The sequence below is a fragment of the Lissotriton vulgaris genome, chromosome 7 (assembly GCF_964263255.1).
Source record: "Lissotriton vulgaris chromosome 7, aLisVul1.2, whole genome shotgun sequence".
NCBI lineage: Eukaryota > Metazoa > Chordata > Amphibia > Caudata > Salamandridae > Lissotriton > Lissotriton vulgaris.
The window spans coordinates 1,411,693,188-1,411,710,600 of NC_141695.1; the positions used below are offsets into that span (position 1 = coordinate 1,411,693,188).

At 47.3% G+C, this 17,413-nt stretch overlaps 1 protein-coding gene across 1 annotated transcript in view; it reads right to left on the bottom strand.

Annotated features, from left to right (window-relative positions):
* LOC147705743 (large neutral amino acids transporter small subunit 4-like) overlaps positions 1 to 17,413 on the bottom strand; it is a 256,994-nt gene that overhangs the window by 191,104 nt on the left and 48,477 nt on the right. The window contains exon 2 of the mRNA XM_086928976.1: positions 10,373 to 10,563. Coding sequence (XP_086785102.1) covers positions 10,373 to 10,541 — 169 coding nt within the window. The 5' untranslated portion in view covers positions 10,542 to 10,563. The remainder of the gene's footprint in view (positions 1 to 10,372; positions 10,564 to 17,413) is intronic.

Sequence of the window (17,413 nt, forward strand, 5' to 3'; positions counted from 1 at the left end):
CGCCTTGCCTCCTGCACCGAGGGGGTAAAATCCGGGAAAAAGGATGAGGTCGTGTTGCCGTAGTTCACCGTGCCAATCTCGCGTGCACGACGTAGTACCGCATCGCGGTCTCTATAGTTCAAGAAACGCGCTATGATGGGCCTAGGTGTAGCCCCTGGAGGGGGGCGTGCAGCGAGGGATCTATGGGCTCTCTCAACGATGAGGTGTGGAGAGAAGGAATCTTTCCCAAACAGTTCGACCACCAGGTTCTCCACGAAAAGTTCAATTTTCCCAGTATTTGTGGATTCCGCCAGGCCTAAAATGCGGACGTTATTTCGGCGGGACCTGGCCTCCAAATCCTCGTTTTTGTCTGCAATTACCTTGAGGAGTCTGTCCATTTGCGTGACCTGACGGTTTGTAGAGGTGGTCCCATCTTCCAGTTCGGAGATCCTGTCCTCGGTCTCCTTTTTGCGGGTTTCGTGTTGATCCAGTTTAGCCACAACTCCGTCCATGCGTGCATTTATGGTGTTGATCTTGGAATCGATCGTTGAGAGGCTTTGTCTCATGCCTAAAAGTAGGGATTTCCAATCTTCCTCTGGTGGGGCCGAAGTGGTAGGGCTCTCCTCCGGTCCTGGCATCGTTCTGGAAGTCTTTCTGGCCTCAAATGGAATTTTGGACTGTTTGGCGTCGCCGCGGCCCATGGCACGCCTCAGTGTCCGCGATGTCGCGGCTGAAGAATCCGCCAGATTTGTGGTAGTCGAGTTCAAGAGGGGGGGCCACCGGCCCGGCGAAGAGAAGGAGGTTGTATGTGGTCCTCCTTGTGACCCAAGTATCAGTAATTGAGTGTTCGGGTCCCCTCAATGCAGCCTGGGACGCAAGAATGCTATATCTCGTCTTTGAGGTGTAATCAGAACCGTTGGTGGACCAATGTATAAGGCAATACGGGGGCAGCGGTGTAGAGCCCGGGGGGGGGGGATTCAAAAGTGTGCCGTTGGCCCGTAAAGTGTGCAGTCGATACTACATGGGAGGGAGAAGGCGTCTGCGAACGGAACTGCAAATGTTCTTGGTTGCGGCACAGTTGCAGGTTTAAACAAGCACTGGCGGTGCAGGCGGAGATGTATGGCGGGGAGGGGGGGACACCACCTAATATAGTCAGCGAGGCAAGATGGATGGGTCTTGCCGAAGGGCCGCAGCAGCCAGTCTACGCCGTACACCACCCCAGATCCCTCGGTGGCAGCGCAAAATAGTTCAGGCCTTACCCCAAAATGGCCGCGATAATGGCGCAGGATATCTTCAGGGCGGACTCTTCCACGACTAGGGGAGCAATGGAGGCTCCGTCTCCAGCAGTGGGCTGCAGTGGCGCGAGGTGTCCGGTCTGCTCGCTATGAGGTCCGGCACAAGCAGGGGAGAATCAGCACGGCTCCAGGTGGGATCCGGGCGTTATGCCACGTGTTGCGCTGTGGCGGCCATGCGGCAGTGGTTCCTCTCCCGTCTCTCCTCGGGGGAACAGAGGCGGCGTCGTTGTGGGGACCCCAAGTCAGGGGTGCAGGCCGGGTGACGTGGGCAAATTCAACAGCGGCGGTCACGGGGCAAGACCCAGCGGTGCGTCGTGGCCGGCGCCCCCCAGCGATCTCCGGCAAGGAGAAGGCGCGTAAAACAGGCCGCCCAGGCAAAGGAGAAGTCAATAGGCAGGTCTGTAACTGCAGGGGCCTCTCACCTCCCCGTCCGGTATCCTCGGTGCGCCCCGCAGCCGCAGGGGAACTCAAAGATCGTAGTTGGCCGGGACGCGGGAAGCTCCGCTTAGGCCTCGGATCCCCGGCCTCTCCCAGCAGGCTCCCCCGGCAGGAAGGCACCACAGGACTGCGAGAGGAGCCGCACGCAGGAAACGAGGCAGATTCCGCCGGCCCCCGATATGTCAGACTGGAGGTGCAGGTACCGATGTGTGCCTCTCGACAAGGCGATTCAGGGCCCACTTCTAGCGGGCAGTTTATACCGGTCAGGATGGCGTGGAGGATGGATTAAGGCTCGGCTAGGCGAGAGCCTCACTACGGTGCAGCCATCTTGGTCCGGCGCCACCTAGCGCCCCCGACTTAGAGGGTTCTAAGGCCAGCACCCATGTGAACACCGGAGTACTCGTGTTACCTGACCCAGGGAAGCCGTGTGCATATTTGCCAAATGGTGTCGGTAATCACCACTATTTTCAATGGCGAGTTGCTACAATGTGCTGCTGCCGTGGAAAGGAAAAGTGTCCGGTATGATCCAAGCCTGGATCGGAGCTGTGAAGAACCTGAAAGCAAAGGGGACAGAATCTCGGCCACTTCAGGAGACGTCGATGACAACCAGAGTCTGCAGGCGAACTGTCCCAGGAAGGATGTCGAGTGCTGGGGGGTCGGTGTGCGGATCGGAGACCAACAAGCCTTGGCAACAGCAACTCACATGGTGGGAGTAAAAAGGCTTCAGGATGGACCGTCAAGGTCCTGGTGGCTCCCCAAGCGATGGCGAGTCAGGGCATGTCTGGAGCAACCAGGTAAGCCTGTTCAAAATTACAGTACCCTTCTCAGGGACCCACAAGTCGGCGGACAAGGGATCGCGAAGGTACCTCGAGAGGAAACACTAAATACCAGCCCACGGGTCACTCGTGGAGTGTAGGCCAGTAATCTTCGGTGGAATCACTGCTCGGGGTCTGGACAACAAGTAGCCCTAAGCACAGCCTCATGGATCGCCCAGAAGCATATGCTGCTGCAAATGGTCACAGTGTCAAGGGGTTTGGGTTGCACGGTCCCCTTGAGGGCTTTGTATCTCAGGTTTGCCGAGAGGACAGATCGGCCTCGGCGGAGCTTGGAAAACCACCTCTTGTGTTGCAAAGTCTTAAGAGTCCTTCAGGGGCTGCATAGTTGCAAGCCGGACAGATGCATCTTTGGTGCCTACCTTGCAGGGGAGTAACTCCTTTACTCCAAGGGAGATTCTTCGGTCATCCAACCAAGTGTAGATAGTTGAAGTTCTGGGATTCTGTAGCAGAGTTTCGTCCAGGTAAATCTAAAGTCTTGTTGTCAGGGATTCCTACTTTATACCCAAGGAAGGGGTGGGACAAACTCTGAGGACCCACCTATGGGAGGGTCAGGACAGAGGGATGGTTACACCTATGTCCTTTGTCCAGTTTCACTCCAGAGCAGAGGCTGAGTAGCCCTGCAACCGGTTTGAGCTGGACTATGCATATGGACACCAAATGTGCCCCCAGTGCAGACATCAAAGCACTCTTGGAGTGCACCCATCCAGCCCCAATACACTAAAACCTGTCTGGGAGGTGGTTGCACCTCCCTGTGACTGAAAACCTATTGTCCAGCCTCCCCTGCCGGAGTTTCATCCAGCAGCAGGAGGGCAGACGTGTGTGTGTCTGTGGTTGGCAGCATTCATTTTGTGATGCCAGGGTTCTGTGAAGCTGCTACCGGGTGCACCGGTGTAGTCATATTTCTCCCTCTAGGAGGGTGGAATCATACCTCTCCCGCCAGGACTGGCGGGGAGGTATGATTTCAAGGTGTTTGACACCAAACATGACATGTTTCCTTGCAGCCATCTCAAAGATAGCATTTACCGCAAGGTTATAATGCACTTAAGAGTATATGGTTGTCTGCATCACTGAACAAACCCGTAGAATAGATTCCTAAGGCTTCAGAGGGGCCCTGCTCATGCATGGGCACCCTCTCACACAAAATCCAGCACCCCGGCTTCAGGATTGATAAGGCCCGCCATAGGGGTGACTGATAGGTTTATATGTGTAGTGAAATAAGGTAGATATAGGGAACCTATATCTAAGTAAGGGGTGCATACACCACCTTACACAGGCTGCTGTAGCAGAACTGTTGTGTAATTTTGAGTGGTCTCTTAGGGGTGGCATGATACATGCTGCAGCCCCTGAGAGGCCTCGGGGGTACCTATGCCCTGGGTTTATAGGATACCATATACTAGAGACTTATAAGGGTACCCCAAAATCTAATCTGTGGTGTTCCTAAAGTACATGCAATCATTTTAGAGAGGAAGTAGCTAGGCTGGGGCCCTGGATAGCAGGTTCCCAGCAAGACTAAAGTTGAAAAACAGTGAAACATCAGCAAAAGGTGGGGGTAACTATAAGAAGCAGATCCTGCTTTCACACAGTGGTCTTCCTAAGGTCATCAAGCAGTATGGCCTGTATGAGGCATTGGGTGTTGGAATTTCTCCCTGTTTTCAGATTTCTAGAGGCACATAGAGCTTTCAATTCTTGGAATGAAAGCTCACTGTATCTAGAGGGCAGAGAGCCACTAGCATCTCCTTTGGAAGACATACTAAGTGTGGTGAGGTGTTGCACCTAGTGGGAACTAACTCTCTACGGTTGGAGAAAGGGTGTGCTAGACCCCTGACTTTCCCAATCCCAAGTTCAGTAGAACTTATTCTAAGCTAGTATTATATGTACCTAGTACTTAGTGGTTTTAAATTAATCTATACAAAGATTTATCTGGTAAAACAATGCAGGCTTGAACCCCACCGCTGCCACCAATGTGAGAAGTTGGCCTGGTATATGATGTCCACTAATTAAAGTGGGCGGTAACTTGACATAATATCGAATCCAAAATATAGAATAGCCATAATAATATCGAAGTCAAAATATAGAATGGACAAAATATCGAATGGACAGAAAATAGTGGTGAAAAATATCGAATTGAAGGTAAGTAATATATCAATGTTCAAAATATAGAAAGTCAAAATATCAAAGTCGAAGTATATAATATAGGTATTAAAATATATCAAATTTTTAATAATATCAATTTTTTAAAGTGTTTTGTATGTTAGTATACATGTGAAAAGTGTATATTATTTTGTAATTTATTTTAAGTAATGAATTTTATGTTATTTAATTTTTGCGTAATTTAATTCTGTAGCGGGTTGTGGGTTTATAGGGGAATAGGGTGGGAAGTAATTTAATTATATTAAATTAAATATTAATTTTGAGAAATTACAAATTATTTTTAATTTAATTTTGCGTTTTAGTTCTGTAGCGGGTTGTGGGTTTATAGGGGAATAGGGTTGGAAGTAATTTAATTGTAATTAATTTAATATTTGTATTTATTTATTGGTATTCATTTTGAATTAATTGTTAATTAATTTTTAATTGGTAATTAATTTTTATCAATTGATTAATTGATAATTATGTTAATTTTATTAATTTATTTTCCGTAGCGGGTTGTGGGTTTATAGGGGAATAGTGTTGGAATTTAATTGTAATTAAGTAAATCATTTTTATTTATTTATTGGTATTGATTTTTTATTGATTGTTAATTAATTGTTAATTGGTAATTAATTTTTATTAATTGGTAATTAATTTCTATTAATTCATTAATTGATAATTACAATAATTGTATTAATTTATTTTCTGTAGCGGATTATGGGTTTATAGGGGAATAGGGTGGGAAGCAATTAAATTGTAATTAATTACATATTAAAAATACTTTTTGTGTATTGATAATTAATTTACTGTTAATTAATTATTAATTGGTATTAATTTTTATTATTTAGTTTTTGTTACTGAACATTAATTATGAATAGGTAATTAATTTTAATAACTAATATTTATTTGTATTTCTAATTGATTAATTACTACATAATATTAAATTGGTAATTAATTTTAATTACGTTTTTTATTGGTATTGATATTTAATTTATTTTTATTAATATATTAAATCATTACTTTCCCTACTGTTAAACTCACTAGAGTGGGAATAGTAATTTTTACCCCTACGCTATCCAACGCTTTCCCTACTGTTGCACTCTCTGGAGTGGGAATAGTAATTTTTACCCCTACGCTATCCAATGCTTTCCCTACTGTTGCACTCTCTGGAGTGGGAATAGTAATGTTTACCCCTACGTTATCCAACGCTTTTCCCTACTGTTGCACTCTCTGGAGTGGGAATAGTAATTTTTACCGCTACACTATCCAATGCTTTCCATACTGTTGTACTTTCTGGAGTGGGAATAGTAATTTTTACTCCTACGCTATCCAACGCTTTCCCTACTGTTGCACTCTCTGGAGTGGGAATAGAAATTTTTACCCTCCCGCTGTCCGACGCTTTCCCTACTGTTGCACTCTCTGGAGTGGGAATAGTAATGTTTACCCCTACGCTATCCAACGCTTTTCCCTACTGTTGCACTCACTGGAGTGGGAATAGTAATTTTTACCCTCCCGCTCTCTAAGGCTTTCCCTACTGTTGCACTCACTGGAGTGGGAATAGTAATTTTTACCCTCCCACTATCCAACGCTTTCCCTACTGTTGCACTCACTGGAGTGGGAATAGTAATTTTTTCCCCTACGCTGTCCAACGCTTTCCCTACTGTTGCACTCACTGGAGTGGGAATAGTAATTTTTACCCCTACGCTATCCAACGTTTTTCCTACTGTTGCACTCACTCGAGTGGTAACAGTAAATTTTACCCTCCCGCTATCCTACTGTAAAAATATTGTATATTTATTATTATTACGTTAATATATATATATATATATGTAAAAAATACGAGTTTATGTTTTTTATGTAACTTAAATTAATTATTTAATAATTTTAGGTTATTTAAGTATTTTAAGTATGTTTCAGTTAATTATATTTATTATTTCATTAATTTTAAATTACTTTTAAGACATTAAAAAAATTCGATATTTTGACTAACTATATTTTTATAGCGATATTTTTTATTCGATATTTTTGTACTTACCTGTTTGTAGATAGGAATTCGATATTTTTGCATTCTATATTTTTTCATCGCTATTTTGGTAATTCTATATTTTTGTATTCGATATTATGTCAGTGATCCGAGTGGACATCTTGCACCAGTCCATACAACTCTTATGGTGATTTAAGAGGTCAAAGATAACCTTAGAAAGCTATCCAAGCGGTAGCTGTGGAGAGCAGCCTTCAGGCTTAGTCTTGAAGGAATGTTAAGCAGCTTGTTTTACCAGAATGCAACCTTATTGTATTGGTTAAATGAAAGGAGAGCCACACTGTAGTTATAATATATATTTATTATCATTATAACACACCTTAAATACCTCACAGTATCTGCTACACGGAGATAAACACAAAGCACACAATACAGTAGCACAGAAACAATCGTAAGTAGCACTAACACATAATGGGCTCCCAGGGTAGACCAAACCGTATACTAAAATTGTGGTATAAGAACCACGACTCGAGTCAAGACAGTGTCTAGAGGATTTAGAATGGCTGGGACCCCAAGGAATCACCCAAGGTGAGTACGTAGGGACCCCACGGAGGATGGGTGTAGTGTGAGAACATGACCGCGTGCTACGTACAGTTCAATGAGAGAGTCGTGGTTGCAGTTTTACAGTTTCAGGACCCTTCCCAGTGGATTATGAGGAAACCCTTTGGAACATAGAAGGTTGGAGAGCAGTCTCACCTGTGGATACCAAAGTACCAGAGTTACCTATTCCAGGGAAGCCGGGTGCATAGGGCTGATGTTGCGTTGGAAATCGCTGTCGTTCTCAATGCAAGTCTTCAAAGAAATGCCACTGCTGGAAAGAAGAAAAGTGTCTGGTGGAACACACAGGTGGCTTTTTTATGGAAGGAACCTGAAAGCAGAGGGTACAGAGTCTGGGTCACTCAGGAGTGACCAGGGGCTCGGCAGACGAAATCCCACCGATGTCGGGTGCTTCAGGTGTGAGGAAGGAGACCTTGACTTTACAGCTACAGGGACCAGAAGACATCGGGTACGACCAGGAGCCGGATATGAGCTGCCCCATGAAGGATGTCGAGTGCTGAGGGGTTGGTGTACAGCAGGAGCACCAGCAAGCCTTGGCATGGGCAACCCACTAAGGATTAGGAAGGTTACGGTCTGGCCCAGCAAGGACCAGAGGACTCACCATAGTAAGGGTACTCAGGGCAGGCCTGGAGCAACCAGGGGAGCCCAGGAAAAGTAGTGGACCCACAGGCCGAAGGCACATGAGCCGCGAGGGGACCTCTAGCAGTTTCACAAAGTCACAGCTTGCAGGGCACAGATTGCGACGAGGCCAGATTCCTTTGTACAAAATGTTTACAGAGATGGGGACTATCGATAGCCCAATGCACTTAGTTGGGGAATGCCAACAAGCAAATGCACTTGTAAAAGTACACGGTGCACAGGGGTTTGGGTTATGCGGTCCCCACAAGGGATACTGGCCTCAAACTCAGTGAGAGGGCAGCTCGACCTCAAGGAACAGAGGAACTGACCTCCTGTGTTGCTGGAGACTTCAGAGCCTGCAGGAGCTCAGGATCAGCCAACTGGTCAGTTGCATTACGGTGCCTGTAATGTCAGGGAAGTGAATCCTTCACTTGTCCTTGATGCTCCACAGGTCCTGCACGGAGCCTGTATGATGCACCGGCACAGAGGATATGCTTTGGGTGGAGAGAGAGATGAAGTCGGGCTAAGTCGAGGTACATCAAAGTCCAGAGTGTCCAGATGGTCGAAGGTCAGTGGTTTCTTGATCAGAATCTTATCCACTTCGAATATAGGGTCCTACAGCCAGGTAAGCCATGTTGTACCCACAGGAGAGGGTTGGACAGGCTCAGGGGACTCTCCCAGGGGATGGTTAGGACAGTGGGGTGGTTACTTCCATGTCCTTTATCCAGTTTTCCCGCCAGAGCAGGAGCCAATGGCTCCCAGGACTGGTTTGAACTGGACTATGCGCAGGGACACCAAATGTGCCCCTCGTGCAGACTTTCAGGCACTTTGGAAGTGCCCCCACCCAGCTCAAATACACTAAATCCTGTCTGGGAGGTGGTCACACCTCCCTGTGACAGGATGCTTATTGTGCTGCCTTCCTCTGCCCGAGGTTGGCTCAGCAGCAGGAGGGCAGAAATGTGTCTCTAGTCGACAGCAACCAATTTGTGCTGTCTGGGTCGAGGAGGCTGGTACCAGGAACACTAGGGACACCATGAAGCTCACTTCAGAAAGGTGTAATAATACCTCCCACACCAGTTACCGGTGTGGAGGTATGATTCCAAGGTGTTTGATACCAAACACGACTTGGTGTGTTGCAGCCGTTTTCGAGGCAGCATTTTACGCGAGCATGTAATGCACCTCTACCTATATGTCTGGTTGCGTCACCGACAACCTGGGAGAATGGTCTCCGAAGGTTGTAGGGGTGCTCTGCTCATGCAGGGGCACCCTCTCACGCAAAACCCAGCAGCCTGCCTTCAGGATTGCCAAGGCATGCTATAGAGGTGACTTATAGGTTTTAAGTGTAGTGACCTAACGATATAGTAAACGTATACTTACACAGGCTGCAATGGCAGGCCTCTGGTTCCATTTTGCATGGACTCTCATGGGTGGCATAATACATGCTTCAGCCCATGGGAGGCCTCTGGGGTACCTATGCGCTGGGTACATGTGCACCATATACTGGGCACTGATAAGGGTACCCCAGTATCCAATCTGGAGTGTACCTTAGTACATTACATAATATTTTAGGGAGAACGCAGCTAGACTGGGGTCCTGATTAGCAGGATCCCAGTTTAGACTAGCCAAAAACAGTGTAACATCAAGCAAAAAGTGTGGGTAACCATAAGAAGTAGATCCAACTTTCCTACAACCCCTCTCATAGAACTCAGGAAAATTCAAGTGGCGATAAGCTTACTTAATCTTGGAAGTGTTTCTTTTATACTGAATTGTGAAGGCATCTCAAGGCAGTTTGAAGATAACGTGGTAGTGAAGTAGTGCTCTCCTCTCCCTCTTGAGATCTGGGAAATATTGCAGGCATCATTGAGGAGAAGTCAGGCATCACTGAGTAGAAATTCCATTCTGTAGAGCTATGATGTAGACACTAGGCTTCACTGACATTAACCTTTACTGTTGGTGTTTCTGTCACATAGAACTCTGGGAGAAACTAGAGAGACTATTGAGATCAGCATAATTGACAAATCTAGGAAATGAGATTCTCTGAAGGGTAAAATTATTAACCGTGTTAATAGCTGGCAGAGTGTATCACAGAGTCTTGAGAGACTCTGAAGGCCGTTCCTGTCATTGCTCTAAGAAGACCTCAGAAGGAATTCTATTGCCCTCATTATAAGAACTTTACTCAGTAGTCTGTCCTCGTCCAGAGACTATGCAGACTAAGGAACTCATACTTTTTACTGTTCTAAGTTGTAAGTCACTTTTTCGTCCCTGTCTAAGGGGTGTCATTCCAGTGCTTTGAATTCTATGAAGGTTTAATCTCCTCACTTCAGTATCACCAATTTTTGAGAGTTCATTATCCAGCAAGAACCATTGATCCATGGTGAACCTGTCATACCTGTAAATCTGGCATCAACACTGTACACAGGCTTGACTGATTAAGCTGCTCCCTTCTTTAAGTAGATTACACGTGGAAAATGACTTACCTAGATCACAGAGGTCGGAGTAGACCCCCAGAGACTTGAGCATAGGCAGTACAGAGTTCCATCCCAAAAGTACTCCTGAGAAGAGGAATGTCTCTGTAAGAGCTGTGCTGATCAACCACCATCTCCAGAACAAGGACTGTCCTGGCCGGCAATCACTGCCTGGCGCCATTTTGTCCAAGGTCAGCTGCAACCTGAAGGCAAGACACAAAGACAGATAGCATTCTCATTAAATAAAATAACACGAGGCATGGCTGAAAAGTATCTTTTGGTAGCCTGTAGGAGCACTGGTGGTGAGAGATGGCAAAGGAGCAGTGATTGTGACAATTGCCTAAGATCACTGGATAGTGTATGAAAGCATAGGTTCTAGAGAACGGCGTGGGAGTATTGGAAAGGCACTTTGGCTGCCAAGATGATTTTGCAGCACTCACTGTGGATGTTGAGATAGGGATTCTGGCTATCTGGAATGGTGCAGATATGCTGGGTATACAAGAGTGTTGGGTTCTGGGATCATGTAACAGGGGATATGCAATATCCCACCCACCAGATTTGTCTCATTCAGACAACATAGCCATGGACTGTCCCACGAGTAAACCCAGCGGGCAGAATATAGTAACTTTTCAAAGAACAAGTCTTCTGCTCACCAACAGAATCTGGAGATACATTCAGTTTTCTTAATTGTCCAGTGATCTTAAGGGGACTACTAAATCATTGCAACTTTGGCCAGATACAAATTTCTTGTATGAGTATCCACTTCAAGATGGATACTGCAGAAAATCCTACCCCTCATCCATTGAAGGCCCTGATATCGCTCGACCTCCAATCTGACCATATCCACATCCCTATCAAAAGATCTTATAAATGTTTCCTACTTTTTCCCACTTCTGGGATTCCACTTTCAGCTCAAGGTTCGAATATTTAAGCTAAAATATTTGCATTTTTTCAAATGCCATATATTCCCAGTGCTGATGCACAACAGACAAAGTCTTCTTTATCACTGCATGGATGGTTGAATGACAAAACAGCCCAGTTAACAACAGATACTGCTCCACTCTTACTTATATGGCACGTGCAAGATAAAGTGTTTTTCCATTTCCACTCGAATGTGGGCTTGCACCACTTTGCCTATTCACAGAGCAGGAACTTCCAGAAAAGTCTTGCATGCAGTGCTTAATTTGAGCTGGTGGTTTCCGGTGCTCAGCACCGGCACTTGATTTTGGGCTAGCTAATTTAGAGATGACCACAACAACAGTTTATTAATGTTATAGTCATTAAAAACGCCTATTACCTGCAGCCAAAGCCATTCTCATAGCTTTGGGAGTCTGAAATAGTCTGAATTGTCACACTTGTAGGAGTTTGAGGGTTAGTAGTTTTGGTGTAACTATCATTGGAAGCATAGCAGGGGCAATGTGTTGTGCAAGCTGCCGTGGCCGCCTTTCAAGAGCCCTGGCACTTTTTTTTTTGCAAATTAAGCATTGCTTGCATGTGCCCAAAAATGTCCATGCTGAGTGTGTGCACTTGGCTGCTTCCTGCACCTGATACGTCACTGAAGTACCCACGGAGTATGCCCCGTTCCCACTATCCTTTTTATCCTTAGCATCTGCTACCTATTTTTCCAGTACCTGTGTGCACGGCAGCCTAATATATCATGGGCTCTTAGGGCTTGGCATTATGCCACATTTTGTGCCCACTATTCCCTCTGGGTATCTTGTACACTGGCTGTGGCTCTGCCCAAGAAACACAGGTCATGGCTTTCAGTGCCACTTTCCTCCTGCTTCCCATGCCTGCAAGCTGAATCCAGTGGTCAAATGGCACAACCTTTGGAAACATTGTGTGCTCTCGCCCTGTGGCATACAGCCTGCAGCCATGCACTGCATGAACAGGCCTTGGGCTTTGTACAGGCCTTTTGCCTTCTAGTCCTCATTATGTGTTAACCTTGGAACACAGCCGAGGCCTAGTAAGTCCCGGCCGTGGCAGAATTACTTTCAAGGTCAACTGACAGTAGCTGGACAGTACTCTTAAGGAGTGCACTGCTTGCTGCTGATTGAAGTTTCCAAAATGTTTTTACTCTTATCTCCCAAGCCTGGATTTATTGGCACCAGTGGGAATGTTTTACAAATGCATCTGCAATATTAGCGGGAGGAGTCTTTCTTTGTCTAGCCTCCGTTAACTATATATGAGATAAAGTACCCCCTGCTATACCTTGGGCCCGATTCATAAAGAGCCTCTTGCACTTGTGGCAAAGGTTCCGCACTCGTGGTGGGATCTACCTACTGCAGTTTCTCATTGCAGAGATCCTGCCATCAGTGCGGAGATCCTGCCATAATTGCAGAGCCTCCTCCACAAGTGCAGAGGGTCTGTGACTCGGGCCCTCCATAGCATAGTGAAAGTCACTGAGGAGGTCTGTGACCGTATAGAGAAACACGGCCATGGTCTGAATTCCTTTGAGGTCATATCATTCCGAAATTACTTTCTATATACTCTTAACATATTGGCAGGAGTGCCTTATTCCTTACAATACATGGTCACACCAACATTCTTCCCACAAACCATGTAAATCTGTGGTGCTTGCTGTTTCATATGAAAGAGACAGTACAGTTATAGATATATAGAATCAAAACAGAATCTGTAGTACGAAACTGAACACACCAAAGAGCAGTTAGTAATGTTTTGCAAAAAGATGTTTGAATCAGTCTAATGAAAATTAAATAACAACATGCTGTAGCTTATAATGTGCAGAAACAAACACTAACATTCTCTCTCCGGTAATGAAATACAGTACAAAAAATCAACAAGCTGCAATAAATGTCTTATTTCTGCTGATTACTTCATTTTATAAAACAGATCAGGAAAAGGGAAAGCCAGTAATTACATTCTTCAACTTGCCCTTTACCTTTGCTACTGTCTCTGGCAGTAGTCATCATGACTTTAATCAAGTTGAACAGCTGCATAGAGATGTCACAACTCTGCAGTTATAAGGAAATTACAGACAGGTTCCTATGCAGGGATCGCAACTCCCATGTATTACATATGGGATAAAGTACCCCCTGATGTACATTATAAGGATATTGTAAGTCACCATGGAGTTGCATGACTGTATAGAGAAACGAGGCAGCATGTCCTTATCAACTACAGCAGGGGGTACTTTATTCCTTATAATACAAGGTCACACCATGACCTTTACAACAAACCACTGAAATCCTTGCTGCATAGCTCATGCATAGCAAAGAGAGCATGTTTGCAAACACGAAGGATAAAAATAGAATCTTCAGTGCATTATTAAACACACCAAAAAGCTATTAGATATTTGTTGAGAACGATATTAGAAACAGTTTAATGCAAGTCAGCCTATTAAAAAAAGGCTCAGTAGAAACATGCAGAAAGATTCCAACTTTTCTATGACTACCTAGTCTGCTTGTCACTGCACAGCTAGAAAAATAGAGCGTAAGAAATAAAAGCAAAATTTTGGTTTTCTATCTCTAAACAGCAGCTTTGATTATGCTTCGTGACCTGGTCTGCCTTTCCACTCAGCTGCTGGCTCTGGCTGCAGGCATTATAATGTCAAAACACCACTATGATAAGTTATTACAATTGAGTTCTGATGTTATTTCTTTAGAATCAGCGACTTGGTGCATCACAAGTCAACTATTATAAAGAAATTAGAGACAAGATTTTATACAGGGATTGCAGAATCCTATGTATTAAATGGAAACTAGAGACAACATTTTATGAATGGATTGCAGGCTCCTATGTGTTATAGTAGACTTTAAGTCCTACTAGATTTTGACTTGTAAATGGGCAAATTATCCTAAAAGCGAACCATGTTCAATTACCTTCTACAATTATCCTTTAAGTAGAAAACCCACCCACCTCTGAAAGTATGCATTAAATCATCTTACAACCTTGGAAATGCATCCTTTCCTATTGTATTTAACCCAAACTCCTACTGACTTCCCCCAATCCCCTCAACACCCCACTCCTACCCACTAGGGCAGAGCCTCTGCACCTTTAAAAGCGGTGTTTATGCCTTACTTAACTTTATCCTCTTCACATTTTTAGCCATTGCTTTATTTCTTAGCTATTCTCTTTTCAGACACTTTGGATGTTTCCGAAGTCTCTGCTTCTTGATTGTTCATTGTTGAATTTTTACCCAACTGAAGGCCCTTCATGCCTGAAATTTTGCTTTTTATTTCAGGAGCCACCCAGAGCTCGAAGAGTCAGAGAGAAGGCACACCACTCATATTTGCATTAGCTTGAGTATACAAGGAGTTTGCACAGTCACTGTCTACCTTCTGGCCATGGAACCAATGATAGCTAATGTCCTATTACTTACCGGTAATCTTCATTACTCCGGGTCCCGTAGTCCTCGACACCTTCATACTAACAAGTGGAGATGACCATCTCCCGACAGAAAAAAACGAGAGGAATGCTGGGACACTAATACTGCCCTCCCCCCGGGAGTACATAAGCAGTACTTACCCAGCAGCCCTCCTGTACATAACAAGCCCAGACAGGAAGGCCGGCCTCCCGGGAGGGAGGGAGGGGCGTATGAAGGTGTCGAGGACTACGGGACCCGGAGTAATGAAGATTACCGGTAAGTAATAGGACATTACCCCCAGGTCCCTCCGTCCTCGACACCTTCATACTAACAAGTGGAGAATACCAAAGCAGAAAACCCGGCCTTCCGCACACACAAGCATACCCAGGAAACCACAACAAAAGCAGCCACCCAAGGGAGCACTGAGAAGGAGGAAGGAAGACCGAAGGAAACAGCCGGCACGCAACCCAGAACCGGACAGCAGGGACAAGGACCGGAGACAAAGAAAAAAGGCCAGGGCACCAAGGAAAGGAGGCCGCCAACCCGAGAAGCCGGCAACCGGGACCCGGACCAGGACACCAAGCCCAGCCAAAACCAACCCACCGGAGAAGACCGCCAAGGCCAGAACCAGCAGAAAGGAACACACCGCCAGGCAGACCCACCAGGAAGACGAGACAACCCGGAAGAAGCCAAAGAAAGAAACGGCCAACAGAGCGCAGGCACAAGCACCCAGGCCAAAAAGGAAGGTCAAAAAGAAAGGACTCGAGCACAAGAGACCCGAGGAGGAAACCCGGCCGAGGAGGCCCAGGAAGCAACAAGCACCCAGGAGCCGAACAGGAACGAGAACCCGACCCAAAAGACAGGGACAGGGAAGAAACCCAGAACCCAGCCGAAAGCCCATCAAACAAGGAGAGGCCCACAAGACCGGAAACCAGCAACAAAGAAAACTCAACCAGGTCGGGAACAGAAAACCGACCACAAGCCCAGAAAACCCCAACCCCAAAGGGATGGAACACAAGGCAGGAGGGGAGCACAGAGCAACCGGGAAACCCCAGCAGCCGCCCAACGAGTCACAGAGGGCAGCACAAAGAAGGCGCCCAAAGACCCAGGACCGCCCAGGAACCCCACAACCAACCCAGGCAAGCAGCAAGGGCAGGAGCAGCGGGAAAAAGAAAACCCAGGGAGCACAGCACCCAGGCCAGAACCACAAGGCCCCAATCCAGCAACGCCAGAGAGGAGCCAAGCAAACCGCAAAAAAAGAGACCAACAAACACCAATAGAACCGGGAAGCCAGGACCAGAGCCAAGCAACCCGACCCCGCAGGAGGAACAGCAGGCCCAAGCAAACCCAGAGGAGAGCAGAGGACCAAGCAGCAGGAAACCACAGACAACCCCCAGCCAGGAGGGAGGGTTCCGCAGAGGCATGAGCACCACAACCAGAGAGGGAGGGGCACCCAAACAGACCCACACCGGGAACAACGCCCGGGAAATCAAGGGAGGAAGGAGTGAGCCAGGACCACAGAACCAGGAAAGAACCCGGAAAAGGCCGGCAACAAGCCCCCAGAGCAGGCCAAAAAGGGACAGCACAGCCCGAAAACCCAGGAGGCACAGACCGAGGCCACACACAACCAGCAAGAAGCCGGCAGAACCGGAGCCATAGAACTCCACACAGGCCCACAACACCGGGTAAACAAGCCCGGGAAGAGAACCAACAGTAGGAGAAGGCCCAGAAGGAACCACCAGAAGCGGCCCCAACTGCAGAACACCCCGCCAGGATCCAAAGAGAGAATAGCAAGGAAGCAGAGCCCAAAAAAGGAGCAACACAAACAGGAGCGGGAAGCAGCAGCAGAAACCTCAGCCAGGCACCCACCAAGGGAACCAGACGAGACCAGAACAACCCAGGGAGCAAACACCCCAACAGCGGACGGATCAGGAAGCCAACAGCACCCAGCAGCCCCAGAAGGCCAGGCAGGGACCAACCCGGCTCGACCAAGCACAACACCGAGCAGACAGCAGAGCACGGAGACAGCACACCAACCCAGAGAACAGGAGGCAAGACAGGAACCGGCAGCAGCCAGAAGGCCCCAGCCAGGAACAAACCAGACAGGCACCATGGCAGAAACAGGAGGGGCAGACAGGAAACACCAGAAGCAAGCAAAAGGCCAGCCCAGGGGGAGCCAGCGCAGAAGCAGCCAGGCCACGCACACAGAAAGGCCCCGGACAACACCAGAAGCCCCAGCAAAGGGAAGCCCACACCAACAGGAAGACCCAGGCAGGCACCCAAACAGGCACCAAGCAGGGAACAGACGAGAACAGGTGCAGGCAGGGCTGAAGCAGAACAGCCGCACCCAAGGCAGCACAAGCCACCCAAGCGCGGGCAGAGGGGACAGAGCACCCCAAAGAGCCCCTGGCATGACACAGGCAAGCACCCACGAGAGGAATCAGGCACAGCCCAAGGGACGGGAGGAACAGGACCAGGAACCAGGAACCAGGAGCCCCAAAGGCGACCAACCACACAGAAGCCAGGAAGCGAAGAACCAGGACACCCAAGCGGAGCAGAGGCCACAACAGCCAGCCCGCAGTGGAGGCCAGGCCACATAGGGAGAACAGCACGGCAGGCCAACCGGAACCAGGGGAGCCTACAGGAACCCACCCCCGCATCGGCCCGAGGAGCAGGAACACCGACCCACCACCAGGCGGGGTAGGCAGCCCGAAGCAGAGGGGGAA